Source organism: Grampus griseus (assembly GCF_964374135.1).
Source record: "Grampus griseus genome assembly, chromosome: 17".
In the NCBI taxonomy this organism is placed as follows: Eukaryota; Metazoa; Chordata; class Mammalia; order Artiodactyla; family Delphinidae; genus Grampus; species Grampus griseus.
Genome location: NC_139011.1, coordinates 61,336,682 through 61,354,220, shown reverse-complemented (window position 1 = coordinate 61,354,220; position 17,539 = coordinate 61,336,682). Strand labels below are relative to the sequence as shown.

The window sequence follows — 17,539 nt, the reverse complement described above, 5'->3', positions numbered from 1 at the left end:
TAGTTTAAGCTCTAGAGAAAGCACATTCCTTGTCAAGACTTTATTTTACAGATTCCTTTGTGTGCGCTGTGTTTTCCAGTCTCTATTTTTCCTCTTAATTTTTTTTTTCCTGTAGTAAATAATGAGCTGCCGCCTGAAATCCGGCTTGCCAGTGGTCAGCTAATGGGTGATGACCTGTCCCTCCTTACTGCAGGAGAGCTGTCACCTTATATCAGTGACCCAGCGCTGAAGCTATTCCAGTGTGCTGTTTGCAACAAATTCACCTCTGACAGCCTGGAGGCCCTAAGCGTGCATGTGAGCAGTGAGCGCTCCCTCCCAGAAGAGGAATGGAGGGCTGTAATTGGAGATATCTACCAGTGCAAGCTCTGTAACTACAACACTCAGCTCAAAGCCAACTTCCAGCTCCACTGCAAGACTGATAAACATATGCAGAAATATCAACTGGTGGCTCACATTAAAGAAGGGGGCAAAAGCAATGAGTGGAGGCTGAAGTGCATTGCCATTGGCAACCCTGTTCACCTAAAATGTAACGCCTGTGACTACTACACCAACAGCGTGGATAAATTACGCTTGCATACCACCAATCACAGGCACGAGGCAGCCCTGAAGCTCTACAAGGTAAGCAGTGTCATCCATTTCTGTTGGCGCAGAGTAGAGGAGGGAATTAACTGTTTTGGAGCTTGGACCACAAATCTGCAAGTTAAGGAAAAAAGAGAGGAAAAAAAAAATATAGAAGGGCAAGAGCCACAGTTTCTGCTTCACGTTGCTAAATGCAGAGCCTGTTGAAGTAGATGGAATCGGAAAATATATTTAAAGGATTTGCCATATGTCCCTTTTACACGTATCTCCATGGGATTGATCACTCTACTGGTTGCCCTGAAATAAAATCACTTTTCTGAGTGTTTCTGTATATAAAATAATACTCTTAAACCTCTTTTATTGATTGATCAAAAACAACATAGCAACCCTCTTAGCTAAGTATTAATGGCTTCAGAGAGCAGAGGACAAAAGTAGCGCTGCCTTGTGAGTGCATCATCTTTTGTTTGGTGACAAACAAGGATGATCCAAACACAATGTGTGGTTTTGGGGTTTTTTTTTCCCTGCAAGCTCCTGTTGGTATTGAGTAAAAACACACGCGCTCCCTTAGCATCAGTTGTCAGTCTCCTACTTAACTCTGTTGTTATTTTGCATGACTTTTCCCAGCTAGTAAAGTTTTTAACCCTCTCAGTGGGTGTGGCTCAGGTAAAAATGTTCATTGAATGGCAACTAGACTTTTAATATTACAGGGGAAAAATATATATATATACGGATGTAATGAACACACGCAAGCGATGGACATCATTTGTTACATACCTTGTCTTGACTTTTTCTGAACCCTAATTACTGGTTAATTTATTTTCTGCAGTTTGTGTACTGGATTGGCTGGATTGTCTTGGTTCATGTACAAATGTAACAGATTCATTTCTATGATGAATAACTTGGTAACTTCTGAAAACTTCTTTTGTCCAGAGGATACTAAAATTCAGAAAATAGGGGCTTCCCTGGTGGCGCAGTGGTTGAGAGTCCGCCTGCTGATGCAGGGGACATGGGTTCGTGCCCCGGTCAGGGAAGATCCCACATGCCGCGGAGCGGCTGGGCCCGTGAGCCATGGCCGCCGAGCCTGCGCGTCCGGAGCCTGTGCTCCTCAACGGGAGAGGCCACAGCAGTGAGAGGCCCGTGTACCACAAAAAAAAAAAAAAAAAAAAAAAAATCAGAAAATATTGCAAACCATTAGTCATCGTAACAAGCTCTAAATATGATTACAAAATCCATTTTGCAAGTGTTATCTATTGATTTATACTAGAAATCAGTGATAACTATACTATCAGGAGGCAACCAGTGACTATACTACCTATGGCTCTTCTAATGCTCTTTCGAACTATAAACAGACCACAAAAAGAGCAGATTGTGGCTATCTCGAGCAGGGGCAAGAATTATTTATTTGGGTTGGCCTGCCACTATTTGTTTGAACTGTTTCTTGAAGTTCAAATCCTGGATTGATGTACTGAGCGTGAAAACCTAAAGTCGTGGTGTGAGAATTTGTAACGTTGTTCCTGTAATATCGGCTCTCTGTGGATCAATAATGAAAGCATTAGATTTGGGTTATACAGTTTGAGGGGAGTACAGGCCCTGACGTAAGATGGAAAGCTTCTAAGTTGATGGTATTGCAAATGTAACATAATGGATTAATTGTATTATAATTCATAGCTTTTACAGCAACAGTTGACAGCCATTCAGTTGTCAACTTTTCTTCTGCTGATACCTGAACTATTAAAACTTTTAGAACACCTAGGAGAAAAAAAATAAACATTAAGTTTGTATAAATAATAGATCTCGACCCTGGGAGCTGTGTAGAATATTCATGACTGTGTTTGTATTCACACAGCCCCTCTAACACTTTAAATTAACATGTTGTGAATAGAAGATATAAATGTACAAAATTTTCTGTTTTATTAATATCATGTGGGAAGCTAAAGAAAGGTAGAGCGTTCCTGTTTATTTTCTCAGGAAAGGTTATTTAATCTAATTGACGATTATTTACACATGTGTATGTGTGTATTAAGTTTATCCATTCATTCCATGAGTATGGATTGACTACCCTCACTGTCTGTAGAGCAGTTTGCTAGGTGTGAGGGTTACCCTTGAAGTTCCTTTTCAGAGAGAGTTGGATGTTGTCTTTGAAAGTGTAGCAACCAGATGAGATTGAACTTGCTTATAGAGAGGACCTTAAAGCAGAGAGAGCTTTAGATCCCAGAACCAAAGGCTATATGTACTCTTACCTTAAAAATGTTATGTCATATATAAATTGACTTTTCCCCCATCTTCTTTATTTGCTTATCTCTTAAATACCCAAGTGTCCTTGTGGTGTGGTGTCTAAAAATGGTCAACAAACAAATAAAAACACACTTTGAACAAACTTACCTTGAATTAAAGGAAGATGGAAGAGATAAACATTGGAGCCATTGAAACTTGGTATTGGGCAATTGAACTATATTATTTTGCATTAGCCTTCAAGGAGCATTCATTCTTTCTAGAAGTCACTAGAAAAGTTCCTCCGGAGTAGCAATGTGTTGAGGATGCTGTTTCTAAACTGATTTACAGGAACTGAGTGAGTCAGATCCAGAGGATTTTCAAGTGCAGTAATGAGGATATTAGCAAGCTTGGTCGGCTTGTGTCGGCAAAATAAAATTGCTCCATAAGTAACATTAATTGCTTTTAAATGAGACCCTAACAAATTGGCCTAGGCCTGGAAAAAAAAATGATGGTTTGTAATATGGCGAAAATATTAAAATTAGACTTAAAATGGTGTCTGAGCTAATGACTAGATAATAATCGCCTATATAAAATTCATTTTCATTAGGAGTTTAATTTACATCATTTTGCATTGTGAATTATTCAGACTTCAAGGGAAAGTGACAAGTAGCAGTTAAAAGACAAATACAGAGCTGGGAGTAAACAGCTCTTCTCCTCATTGACAGCATATTGATTCATAACACTCCAAATGTGGGGATCTGTCGGGGCAATTTGAATAGGCCACTTACCACTTGCATGGTCAGCCTGAAGCAGTATTACCTCAAAGATGTGTGTGTCCTTATTCCAGTTTAAGGAGGTTAAAGGTTAAAGGTTAAGGGGTAGCTTAAAAGCATCATCTGCCTAGCTGCTTAACTTTAACCTGATCAATTTAATGAAAATCTGTTTTACAGATGTTGTTTTAATGTATTTGGCAGGATTTAGGCAGCTTTAACATTAGACGTATGCTAGTAAAAATTATTTCTTTATTTGACCAGAACAACACCTTTCCTTTCATGTTTAAGGTAGAAGGCTTGTGGGTTACGGTATTTTGGCAAAGAACCCAGGGGCAGAATGTGTTGATGATTTTTCCATATGGACTCAGAAAAAGAATACCTTTATGTCTATTGCTAACGATGACTGCAAAAACAAACAAAGCTGTGTTCATTTTCTGGCAATATTCTTTACCTTAGGATTTTTTTTTTTAAAGGAATTTTGTTATTGTTAAGAAAAGCTTACTCCTTTCTTCAGGCAAACTTCTCTGAAGCAGTAAGCACTATTAAATTTTGATACTCTTTTCCTCTGGAAATTTTAAAGATGAAGCAAAATTGGGCTAGGAAATTCAAACGATAAAATGAAACTGCAGGGCTTCCCTGGTGGCGCAGTGGTTGAGAGTCCGCCTGCCGATGCAGGGGCGCGTGTTCGTGCCCCGGTCTGGGAGGATACCACATGCCGCGGGGCGGCTGGGCGCGTGAGCCATGGTCGCTGAGCCTGCGCGTCCGGAGCCTGTGCTCCGCAACGGGAGAGGCCACAGCAGTGAGAGGCCCACGTACCGCAAAAGAGTTTAAAAAAAAAAAAAAAAAAAGGAACTGCAGATTGACCTTAATCTTCTCTTTTAACGTCTGAAAGTGTGTTTAAAGTGAGGTTAATAAGTATTGAATGCATAGATGGCTACAATCAGTGTTGCAAGGTAAAGTGTGTGTGTGCGTGTGTGTATGTGTGCGTGCATCTGTATATAATGCCAACACAGTGTTCTCAGCTAAGCACTTTATTAGATTTGATTATGTTTTCCCAATTTCAAGCCTCTGCATCCTTTACAAATTTCTGTCGATTGATATTCACATAATGAATCCTCAATAAATATTTGTAAGATGAATAATGGACTAATGCATGAACTGAGACATATTAAAGAAACTCCTTTACTTCCAACCCTCATTAAAAAAAGAATGCACTGCAATTTGGTCTACCCCTTAAATGATCTCAATCCTTTTCTAAAGTGTCCAGTAAAAAGATTCAATGAAAACCACTTAGCACTACATGTTCCAACTGAGAAAGAACAAATAAGACTCTGGTAATATTTCAGATTTACAGTTTACCTTATTCTTGCCTTAGAATGACCGAGACTTTTCTGGCCAGCTGATTGGTTGATCACCATCCTGTGCAGGGCATGCAATAAGCTTGCCACACCTGTGCTTTAGCTGCTTCGATGATATTATATTGTATTTTTAAGTGAGGTGTTCACAGCTTCGCTGGTTCAAAGTCAAAAGTTTAATTATACTAGTTTTTTTTTTCTTCCTGCATCTGCTAGTTGTGAAGGAGAATCATCTGTCTGAATTCCATAATACTGTTTTCATATTTGGATTTCAAATTGTCTGAGGGCAGTGAATGAATCTCTTGTCTCCATGGTGAGCAAAGGACGACATGTGGGATTTAGTCCTAGGTAACTTTTAGTGTAACATTCCCCCAAGGAATATTTTTGGAGTTTTCTCATTATCCATGTTATGGATGAAAGAATCCGGGTTAAGAACTAAAATCAAGGTGCCGGGGAGGGTCACAGAAGAGAATGCAAAAACCACGCTGGGCAAAGTATGTGGCAAGGAAATAAAAAATGGAATAATTAGCTTCACCTGCCTTTTCAGCTTTTTCTTTTTTTTTTTAACTGGTAGGAAATAATAACCCAATCAGTTTGGAATTAATAAAGAATTACAAGCATTTTCATTTCAATAGGCCTGAGCCCAACTTTGCAATTTAAAATCAAATATACCCGATATGTACCATCTCAATTATTGAACTGTCATTGTCCCAGTGCGATGGTAAAAGAGGTTAGGAGATTGCGTGGTACCCATATGCATAAAAGTCATTGTGCAAAAGGAAATTGGAACATGTGTGTGTATCTAAAAAAACAAAACAGGTTTTTCTTAATCTTATTCTAGTCATTTGTTTAGATGAAGAAAGCTGTTTTCAGAGATAAACCAAAGTTCTTTTTTTCTGTTGCTAAACATTAACGTGAAGATGGAAAATTTTGCACTTTTTGTGTTAGTTTCAGATTTCTGTTCCTTTCAAGGTTGAAATGCAGTGTGAAATTTAATTTCAGTTGCAGGATTTATTTTTTAAAAAAGTAATGACAACTCAAATTATTCTGTTGTATTCTCATATAAAAAGACAAGGCAGAGGTTGAGAAAACCAGTTTCTGTAGTAGAAAAATACATGCTTGCCTAATACTTATAACTAATAAATATACAGATCAAATAGAGGTCAGCTGGTTAGCTAATAGCAACTAATAAATCACTAGTGTTTTCAGATCACAATGTAATTGGCCAGCCCTACTACTATGTCTACTTCTGTTTTTAAGCTTGACATTTACTGAAGCACAGCCATGTGTTGGAACACGGCTACTCCAGCACAAATATGGGCATTCTCACTGCATTCACATGGCGAGAAATATATACTACATTAGGAGCTGAGAACCCTGTTCGTATTCCACTAGGAAGAAATGACCAAAAATATCTGTCTATCCAGATACATAATAGATAGATAGATACACATATATAGAGATATATATTGATACATACCAATCCCTAGAAGGATTACTTTAGACCAGGTATTAACAACTTATTACATCCATGTCAGGATAGATAAAATGATTTTTAATGTGTGAAATTGTTAACAAACCCAGACGAAATTTAAAGAAAGCAAAGCGTGTCATTGGAATCCTCTTATTTTATTTCTGACACGTCTTTCCTTAACTAGTGCTACCATCTCCCCACACATCAGGCACACGCCGTTATTCTCTTCTCTCTTTTGCTGAAATCCTTACTGTTTTCTCATCTAGAACTTCTCTTCATGGAAGTACTCCGTGTTGTGAGATTACCCATCTAATTCCCCAAAGGAAATGAGCATTCCTTTCATTAAGGAGGAAAGAAGCCTTTTTCATAAAAGCAGAGTAGTGCATCCAAAGGTGTAAATGACTTTCAGATCTTTCCCAAGGTGCATTTGGTTTTAAAGGAACCGCTTGACCTGGAGGAATTTCTAATGTGTGAGGGGGGACGGTGGTTACATCAGGGATGGGGTTGTGATAGGGCGGTGCCCCACCCTAAGAGCTTCCTGCATTTCCCTTCTTCCGGATACACACACGCACACACACACACACACACACACACACACACACACACACACACCCCACACACACATCACACCCAACCCTCCACTTCAGAGAAGCAGTAAAAACTCTGGCACTACCATTCATTTCACTCCAGGACCATGTCAACTCAGACTTCGGGATTTATGTTACTGTTTTTGTATAACTTGTGCTCATTCTGTCTCATGTGAAGTGTAGGTATGATTTAACCCAAATTAATAAATCCCTATGTGTCCCCCAACCTGAAGTCATTTAGGGAATGCAGACAAAGTTGTTATATCTCATAATGAACGTGCTCCCCCTGTCTGTTTCTTTGGCTTCCACGTAACCATCCCTGTCAGTGGAGCTCGTTTAAAATCGCTGAAATGTTCAGATGGGTCCTAGGACGCCACGCGGTAAGGCGGCCAGAGTCATATGTTAAGCAGGCCTTGCGCTGCCGAAAGGGTCTTGGCCCGGCGGGGGGTGGGTGGGTGGAGCTGGCATGTGCATAATGACCACGGTTCTGCTTCCAGAACATCTGGCCGGCCTGCGATCTACTAGAAATGCTTTTCCAAGTTCGCTTGGAGTCTGAGCCTCTGCTTAGGCTGAGTTCAATTAGACGTGGAGATTTGTTCATTATTCAGATAATTCAAGCCTTCAAAGGCACTTCTTCCCCCCAAATTATCAGTGTATTGCGGGAGAGCTTATGATGATATGATTATTCAAAAGAGGAACAACGATGGAGGCTCAGCCCCCAAGAACCCGTTAGGAAGATTCTGTAACCGAGGAGGAGTATGGTGATTGACGTTCTGTTTGCAGAATGCCCAAATGACATCCCAAGTTCTACTTCTAATAAATACAGAAACGTTCATTAAGCACTTCCTCTGGGCCAGGTTTTTAAATGTCTCTGTTTATGGAGGTTGTGTCCCATTAATGAGGAAGGATACAAACCATCTTCTCTAAGGTGATGCTTCCTAACTCACTCTGTTCTTCCAATGTGGCAGGGACATTAATCAAATTAAGGGTTGAATCCATATACTAGCCCTTGAAAACTTCCATGCTTTTTTTCAACAATGGTTGGTCAAAAGGCTGAGTGTGACTCCTTTCTTGGGTCATCAGTAGATGTAGAACAATGTCACTTGTATATCTTGGCTGACTCATTGCTCTCTTGCAGTGTACAACTTTGTTAGTCAGTTTCAGACAAAGGTTATGGTGGGAATTACAGAGCAGGATAGAGCTTTTCTATTTCTTGGAACATTTATGTTGTTCTTTAAACATGAGGATGGTGCCACTGATGCATTGCCTAGAAAATGAAGAAGAGAACCACTTACTAAAGAACGCAAAATGGGGCTTCCCTGGTGGCGCAGTGGTTGAGAGTCCGCCTGCTGATGCAGGGGACGCGGGTTCGTGTCCCGGTCCGGAAAGATCCCACATGCCGCGGAGCGGCTGGGCCTGTGAGCCATGGCCGCTGAGCCTGCACGTCCGGAGCCTGTGCTCGGCAACGGGAGAGGCCACAGCAGTGAGAGGCCCGCGTACCACAAAAAAAAAAAGAATGCAAAATGTGTCAGATTATAACTTCAGTCAATTCCCTTGTAGAACCAGGATGCTACTTTAGTCTGAGTCTTGGAAGATCTTTCTAACTTCAGTCTGCAGTACTGTCGAGAATTCTGCTTAAAGGTAAATTATTGTAATGACAGTTCTGTGTTATCACAAATAACACTTACATGTGGCGACATTTCATTTCACTCGGTTTTATCATATTTTATTAACACTCTAGGTTTCCTAAAGGGAAAGTACTTCTGCAGCTTTCACTATAATACGTACATATATTAAATATGTATATGTAAATATAAATGTGTATTGAGACCATATTCTCAATATTTTATTGATACAGATTTTCCTAAATACTTTCTTTCATTGGAAATATTAGGAAGCATAGAATATACACTTCTCTCTCCTTGTTGCTTAAGGGATAAATGTTAGGGTTATATTTTCTGATTACTCAATTTTTAGGGAGTTGTGTAGAGGACGGTTAGGGTTGAAGAATTCTTTGTCCCTGGATATCTGCTGATAAAAATTAGTGGAATGCAGTGCTGAGGATGGAAAGAAATGAGCTATTGATAAGTCCAACTGTATTGCTTAATTCGAGTTTGGGAGGAAAGCTTTAAAAGTTTCACGTACTGATTTTCAGTACATGATTATGTGTCTTGTGTCGAGAAGAGCCTCATTTATAGCTAGAGTTGGTAATTGACTGTCTTTGTATGATTTACAAGCTATTGGAAAGAATCTCACCAAAAATACCCCTTCTTCTGATGCCAGTCTGTTGTCAGTGAAACTGTATTGATGCTTGACTTATCCATTTATCAATGGCACAACTTTTTGAACAACAATCATAAGTTAAAGCATTTTATGTGCATTATCTCATTTACTTTTCCCAACAGTTATAGGTTGTTTTTCCCATTAAGACATATGAGGAAACTGAGATTCAGAGCAAAACTCCTTGTTCAAGTCCTCACAGATAGTAAGAGCACGTGCTGGGGTTCTCACTCTGGTCTCTTTTCAACCCAAGCCTTCACCTACAGTATAAAGCTTTGCTAATGAAAACGTTTTGTTGTAATACTTGAGAACAGGAAGAACAGGGAATGCAAAAGGAAGAGAAGGGCTGGGGGCCTCAGAGACAAATGACGGTTTTGTCCAGGGTTAGTTATTTTGGAGCCCACCTTTATCCCTTCAAGTTACAGATTCCCTTAAAGACACTGCAGATGCAATGTAACATAAGAGCTGGCTGGTAGGGTTTGCACCCACGATTGCAGTCAACTGGCGTGATGAACTTACACCTCTTGCGGGCATCTCCAAGCCCGAAGGAGAGACTGCTGGTTCAAACTGTTACCTGACTCTTTCCTATCACAACAGAATTCTTTCCCTTTAAAGAAACTTTCCTTTTGCTGGCATTTTGGGGTGTTTGGTATATTAAATAGTAAAGGACTCATAGAATATTTATCACTTCGAGTGCCTGAGCTCTCAGTGTTTGCAAGTTAAGCACCTTTGGAAGCTGCCTTAATTCATTCAGGTCACCAGGGTACTTCAGAAGTAATGTACTAAATGGTACCCTGCTGACCTGAAAGATGGAATGTGCCTCCCTAAGCATTTAACTTCCTACATAGCAACAAGTAAAGCACAGTCTGCTCTCTGCCCAGGACCTGAGTCTCCTCTTCCCTCTTCCTGACATCCTTATAACTACTGGAGAAAGTCCTATTCATTTGCTACGTAACTAGCATTTTTAAAAACTTATCTTGTTTTGAATTATTATTATTTTTTTGCGGTACGCGGGCCTCTCACTGCTGTGGCCTCTCCCGTTGCGGAGCACAGGCTCCGGACGCGCAGGCTCAGCGGCCATGGCTCACAGGCCCAGCCGCTCCGCGGCATGTGGGATCCTCCCGGACCGGGGCACGAACCCACATCCCCTGCATCGGCAGGCGGACTCTCAACCACTGTGCCACCAGGGAAGCCCTATTATTTTTTAAACTTGTATCTTTTACTTCTTACTTCGATTCATTTTGTTCCAAGCTTCCAGGAATTTTCTTTCCACCATAGGTTTCTCATGCACTCCCTTCCTCTCTCTCCTCCTCGCAATTTTGCTAATGATTCCAAGCAACCGGCCCACATCTTTTTAGAACTATTGACATGGACTTCCCTTAGAGATGCTTGAGGAAAGCTTGCCTTCCTGAATCTGACTACCGATCCTGCAAAAAATTCTCAGTCATTGACACCAATGCAGTTGACCGTACTCACTAATGAAATATTCTTTTAATGGAAAGTAAGAATAGTCTTAGTTTTGAAGTGACCGAACTGTTAGCAGGAGAGAAGTTCCCAATACCAAAGCTGGTGTGTGTAAAGGATGCAAGGACATTTGGATAATTATGATGGGCAGTATCTTTTAAAGACTTTAACTATTTCTAACTATTTATTTGGCAGGCCTGAAACTAATACTAGCATGTGTCCTTAGAGCCTGAAGTCATTCATTGTTCAGTTGTGGGAAATCAGGTAGCAAGTCTGATTGCCATCACCTCTGGAAGAGTGTCAGTTTACAAAGTATCTCCTTTAAACTCAACATATATTCAGCACTTACCACTAAGTAACAGGGCAGGTGACACCAGACATGAGGGAAGGGGAGAATGATTCCCCAATTTACACCAAATAAATAGTGTCATTTTTTAAAATAAGATTAACATGCTAAAATGGAAAATATGTAAACAGCGGAATATACCTTTCAGAATTTATTTCATTTCGTGAATTGATATTACACAAAATTTGGAAGGGAGAAAACGCGCTCCTACTTACTATGAGATACCATCACCGCTTTTTAAACAGAGGCTCCTCAATGTCTTTTGAGAAAGAATTTGACTAAAAGCAAGTTGTGGTTTAATGTATTTGTTTTGGTTTATTATAATTTTTATTAGCAAATTAAGTAATTAAAAAAAGCCTATTTGGATGGAACCATCGTACCAAGTTTTTCCATCATGAGTATTTCCTGAGAAGGTACTCCCCAGGCTCATAACCAAATTCCTTAAAAATAGATCCAAAGAGAATTCATAAATAACTTTTTTTTTCCCCAGAGAAATAGAGTCTCTGGCTCTGTTAATTCCTTAAATAGTAGAAAAACTAAGATGGGTTTTATGAAGAATTCTTTAGTTTTTAGAGTATTCATTCTTAACTTGGCAATAGAATTACCATCCTTTAAGTCAGAAATGCAAAACTTTCCTATTGCTTAATAGTGTCGGTATTTACTTAGATGTATGTTTCAAAATAGACTCTCAGGTATAACATTTACTTATAAGTTCCTGTAGCATGTACTAGGTCATTTTATTTCTTCCTGTAGAACTGCAACCCCTTTAAAAGTAATGGCTTCATAACTTACTGGAAAAGCATTGATACAGAATTACATCGAAATTGATTTTTTTTTAAAGTCTGTGAACGCTTTTCTAAAAAGTGAACCATTTAATTCTTTATCAGTGGGTATAGAAGAATGTGGATATATTCAGTTCTCACGTGTTTGGTGATTATAAAGTCAAAATGCCACTACTCCAGTGATGTTTTCAGTATGTATCCAAGGAGACCTACCTATACCTATTTTGCTCAAACCCTGAAACAAATTGCATGCTTGTGCGTGCGCGCGCGTGTGTGTGTGTCTGTGTGTATGTGAGAGAGAGAAATGAGTGAGAATACAGTATACGAAGACTTATTTTCAAAAATTGTTGAAGATTATGAGTTAATCATTAACGCCTATTTATTTTGTTTTAAAGTAGAACTCAGAAATCTCTTCCTGCAAATTGTAAGTGTTCTCAGTCCCTAGAGGTAATAAACCTTTGATGATGTTGTGCAAGACTCGTCCACAAGCCCTGAAATCAGTTCTGTATGTACACATGACTAATCAAAGGTTCATGGAACAGGTTATGATTTGGTAAAAGCGATAGGTGCTCCAGAAAGTAAATGGCCTTACCAACTGGGGGAGCACACTTAGCCTTTTTTCACCTTATAGAAGGCAGGTCCTAGTCCCACCATTGGAGCAGGTATCCTTTTACAAAGGCTTGAGCACTAAGTCTTTTGAAAAGTTCTCTTTTAAAGCAAGGAGTTTCTCGAATTAATATCTATCTAATTAGTACTCTACTCTTTTCTTTGCCTTAAAGTCACAACAGATACAAGACACTTAGACTCAAAAGTATCCTTGAAATTCAGGGAATTAGGTAATCAGAACAAATATCTTCTTAAATTGATCAACTGTCAATGTCCATAGGGGAAAATGATGAAATAAGACAGCAATCTCAATAATTAAGCATTAAATTATTTAGGAAAATGTGAGTAAAAGTCTCAAGAAATCATTTCTAATATAGAAAAGGGAGGAACTAAAAGAACTAAAGTACAAAACCTACCATGTGGGCAGTGCAGTGAATGTTGAGACCATTGTATTCTGGTTTCTTGCTGCTTTTTTTTTAAAATCTGCAACAGCTTTGTTGCGATTTAATTCATGTACCACGAAATTCACCCATTTAAAGCATCTAATTAAACGTTTTTTAGAATAGTCACAGAATTATGCCATCATCACCACAATTGATTTCAGAACATTTTCAACACTCCAAAAAGAAATCCTGTGCCATTTACCCTCCCCCCTCAATAATCCCAACCTCCCCTGTCCCAGCCCTAGGCAGCTACTAATTGCCTTCTGTCTATATAGACTTGGTTATCCTCAACATTTCATAAAAATGGAATCATACTATGCATGGTCCTTTGTGACTGGCTTCTTCCACTGAGCATGTTTTCGAGATTCATCCATATTGTAGCATGAATCAGTACTTCATACCTTTTTATTATGGAATTTCATAATAAAATAATAATAAAAACTTCATACCTTTTTATTATGGAATTTCCATTGCGTGGATAAACTACATTTATTTATCCTCTCATCAATTGATGGGCATTTGAGTTGTTTCCACTTTTGGGCTATGATGAATAATGGTGCTATGAACATTTGTGGATAGGTTTTTGTGTGGACATGTGTTTTCATTCTCTTAGGCTTATACCTAGAAGTGGAATTCCCAAAAGAGCAATCACTGACATTAACTGGACTCAGTACTGCTGGTCACTTCTTATTTATACCTGATCAGCTTCTTTTCCCTTTCCCTTTAACAAATATTACACACGTTTATCACTCTTCTGATGCTCTTTATTCATCTTCTGCTCCATGGCCAACAAGTGCAGTGAGAAAAATTTGAACATTTATTGGGCACTTATTAGGTGGCAGGTAATCTTCTAAGTTCTTTAAATATATGAACTCATTTCATTCTAACAGCAAACCTATTAAGTAGGCATTATTATTATACCCATTTTGAAGATGAAGAAACTAAGGCGATGAAAGCTTAATTAATTTATCCAAGGTCACATAGCTGGTAACAGTGCCAGCTGAGTCAGGATTTATACTTGGATTGACTGGTTCCAGCACCCACCGTCTTAAAGAGGACACTTTGTCCCAGTGAAGATACATTGAGAAATATGCCTGGAAAGGAAGGCCTTATTTGTGGCGTGTAAGAGTATAACTATAATAGCTGATCTTTGGGAAGGACATCCTCTGAGAGGGACAGAAAAGAAGTAATGATGAGATGGATAGAGATTTAGAGACTTTGGGAGGGGGTAGTGAGGGCTGGCAAATTAGAAAGATCATTGATAACATTACATAGTTTTTAGTTCTTTTTTATGTCAGAATGTAAACCATTATTTGGTTTAAACAGTGTTCTTTGAAAAATGTTTATGAACTGAATTCTCCATATTGATTGAAAAATCGGTATATTTTATGATAATTACTGAAACACATTTTGTTAGATTGGTGTGTTAGTAACACACAAAAGCTTGTTTGTCCTCATTTCACTGTGCTAGTGAATAAAACAGACACAGAGGGTGTATGAAGCAGTTCCCGTCCTCAAGAAGCTCTGCAGGTTTTCGAAGAAACCATACAATGTGTTTTATCTGCGCTTTATTTTCCCTTGTGAATTGTCCCTAACAGTTTTTCTGAATTCCAGAAGTTTGTAGGGACATTTTTAGTCCTCTATATAACACGTTTTAGCAATGTTTACTCCTTTGTGTCATCCAGAAAGTTAATATTTAGATTTCCTGTGGCATTTACGGAAGAAATTAGATTCCTGCCTTGCAAAACTTGGAAAAAGTGGCTGTTTGTTTCCACACAAGATGTCCCATTGTTGAAAAATAATGTGAAAAATAATGCACAGTAACAGTATAATTTAAATTTTCTCTCCCTCTTGCCTCCCACTCTCCACCTATGTGATGTTTTGTGAGCATGATTTTTATGTTTTCAGAGTAGTAAAGATGTGGATAAAGTGAAACATTACTCGGTGCTTTTTTTTTTTTTTTGCCAACTAGAAAGATTCTCTTTCTTTTTCTAGATACAAAAACAAAAATAGACTTGTTTCTAACAGCTAATCTAATTAATCAGTGGTAAATGGTCTTGATATTTTATCTGTAGATATTTCAGGCATCATCCTATTTTATTCAAACACTTACAACTGACCTTGACGTTTTCAGTTTCCAGAGACCTCCTGCTTACATGGGTAGGGTAAGGTCAGGGCTTGGGCTGACAGTGTTCCTACTGTTAGAACATGACATTGCATAATTTCTCCTTTCTGTTTTACTCTGAAAAAAGTTTTTAAGGAAAAGTTACGCAAGAAAATATGATAAGCTCTCATATTGTCTCAGGCTAAAAGATTCCCTAGAGCTGCTTTCTTGAGTCTGAAACACAGTGAGACTGAAAGATTGGATGACTATTTCAGCACTTACGTCCAGGAACACTGATGAACTTAATAAGCCTTGACAAGGTGGGTATCACTTTTGATGCCCTCCCATTATTAGTATATTGGGGGTGGGGTGCGGTGGGAGAGTGTGGGGTGATGTCTCAGAGAAAGGCAGTGGAAGATATGCCCATCTATCTCCCTGCAGCCCTCTGTAGCTCAAGAAAGTTTTAAAAGAGTTAGGCATTTTCTGTCTTTAAGCATCCAGCTGACTTTCTCACTCTTTATGTGGTTTTTGGCAAGCATTTCTGTGCCTTAGTTAATATATTAGTAAATGGAGGAAAAAAACACTCCAGTGAGTTCTAGAGATCTTAATTAAGGTACAGAAATAGCTTTGAAAACGCATTCTGAGATGAAAGCTTTTCTTATATGTGGAAAATATTACTCGTGTCTTGTCAGCACATCTACTCCATTGGCATTGCTCTTTGTACTTGGAGATAATTTCTTCTTTTCTTATTATTGGTAAGACACTTCCCTTTTTAATTTCTGTGAGTGCACTTGGTTACATTACTATATCTAGGACTTGTCTGTCATTCCTGAAAAGCCATTCTTAACTTTCTCCAACTGGCCTTCAATTGAAATTTGCTTCGAAGAGGAATGTAGCTATATTATACTCATCAACTTAAATATGGGTAAATATAGCTCAGAGAAAATAACTATTTGTGTATCCTTTTACGTGCTTTAAATTCAATATCCATTCTTTCTTAGAAGTTTGCCTGCAGAAAAGGAACTCTGTATGACACTTTTAAATACCACTTTTCAAATCTGCCAAACGTGAATGTGCAAATGTGTACTAGTAAGTGGAGCTCACACAGCTGAAAAATGAATGTTTAAAGCTTCTGTGTCTGGCATTAATTCGTTTCTGCCTTTTGGCTGCTGCCACAATTTTTTCATCTGTAAAATGGGTACCGAGTTACCATTATGATTAGAAAGTCAGCATTAACTTAACGGTCGTTGAGATCTGGTCTACACGTAATCACCTGTCATTCTTAGAGCTGAATTTATTCTGAGCTTTAACAAGTATTTCATCTTAAATTGCTGAGGTAGTTGCACATATTTATCAGGTTTCAGATTTTCCATTGTTTTGTTTAATCTGCAGATATACGTTTATGTATTTTTCTTGTAAACAGGAAGCAGGGTAATAATTGTATAGAGAGAAATAGCTAAACCACATCTCTGAATCCCCTGTTCTTTATTTACTTATTTGACTAATCATGTCACTTAATCTTTTGATAGCCCACTCTGTCAGGCCCTGTGCTGGGGAATAAGGATATGGCAACAAACAAGACAGACACAGGCCTTTTGCTCTGGTAGAGCTTACAGTTTAGTGGAGGAGACAAGCATTAAACGCAGAATCACGTATGAGGCAAAGAAACAATTATTTAGCTTTGTGAACAAATAATATAAGTAGTTGTTTTTGATCTGGCACGTTTATTTGTGTCATTAGTACATAGGTATTTGTGTAAATCAAACTCTTCCTCTACTCTTGAAAGAAAGTGAAGAATTTGAATGAGACCCTGTATTGAGGTATTTAGAAAAGTAGCCGGGGCTGAACTGAATTGACTCTGCTAGGTATCGGCTGTCCTGTAGAAAAAGGCATTTATTTACCAGTGAGATTTGATCAGAGTGCAAGCACTTTTGAACTTGTTGTGGGGTGGGGGTGTGGGGTCAGGAAACATTTTTGTGAAAAGACATTCTGGAAACGGCTGCATATCCAGTTGACGGATTTGTGCAGAATGTGTGTGGAAGGCTGAATGAACTAAAGGTGAACATGAGATTCCCTGTAGGAACTTTCAAAACATACTGACGCCAAAGCTACCACCTCTGGGGGCGGGGTGCAACCCGGGATCTCTTCATTTAAATGGATGATACTGATCATCTGTCGGATTTGAGGATCACTGGACTAGTGGGCTGTGAAAGTCACCGTCGATCTGAAGACTCCTGAAACGGTAGTGACTGTGGAGGGTGTACTGAGCTGGGCTGCACTAGCATCTGTACCTCCTTGTTCAGAAGAGGAAGCCGTGTCTTCTGCTGTCCCTTGTGTTCTCTCTGTTCATGGGCTAAGACTTTGCTAGAGTCTGTCAGTCCTGCGTACTCTGTCTGAGGAAGCCGTGGAAGGCATAGCCCTCTGTCTTGCTCCTGGTTTTGCCCCTAAGGACAAAAGTCTGACCTGTTTTGATATACAAAAAAAAAAAAAAAAAATCCCATTTCAGTAGGAAAAATGACAAACCTTTATAAA

The 17,539-nt window shown here is 38.9% G+C and overlaps 1 protein-coding gene across 2 annotated transcripts in view; it reads left to right on the top strand.

The window, feature by feature from the left end:
• The window catches only part of ZFHX4 (zinc finger homeobox 4), a gene marked incomplete at its 5' end in the record, with an annotated part of 158,929 nt that overhangs the window by 3,348 nt on the left and 138,042 nt on the right, over positions 1–17,539 (top strand). The window contains one exon of one of the 2 annotated variants that reach the window (XM_082674627.1): positions 194–618. In XM_082674627.1, coding sequence (XP_082530753.1) covers positions 194–618 — 425 coding nt within the window. Of the gene's footprint in view, positions 1–115; positions 619–17,539 lie in introns of both variants that reach the window. The other variant, XM_082674626.1, reaches the window with a different exon arrangement.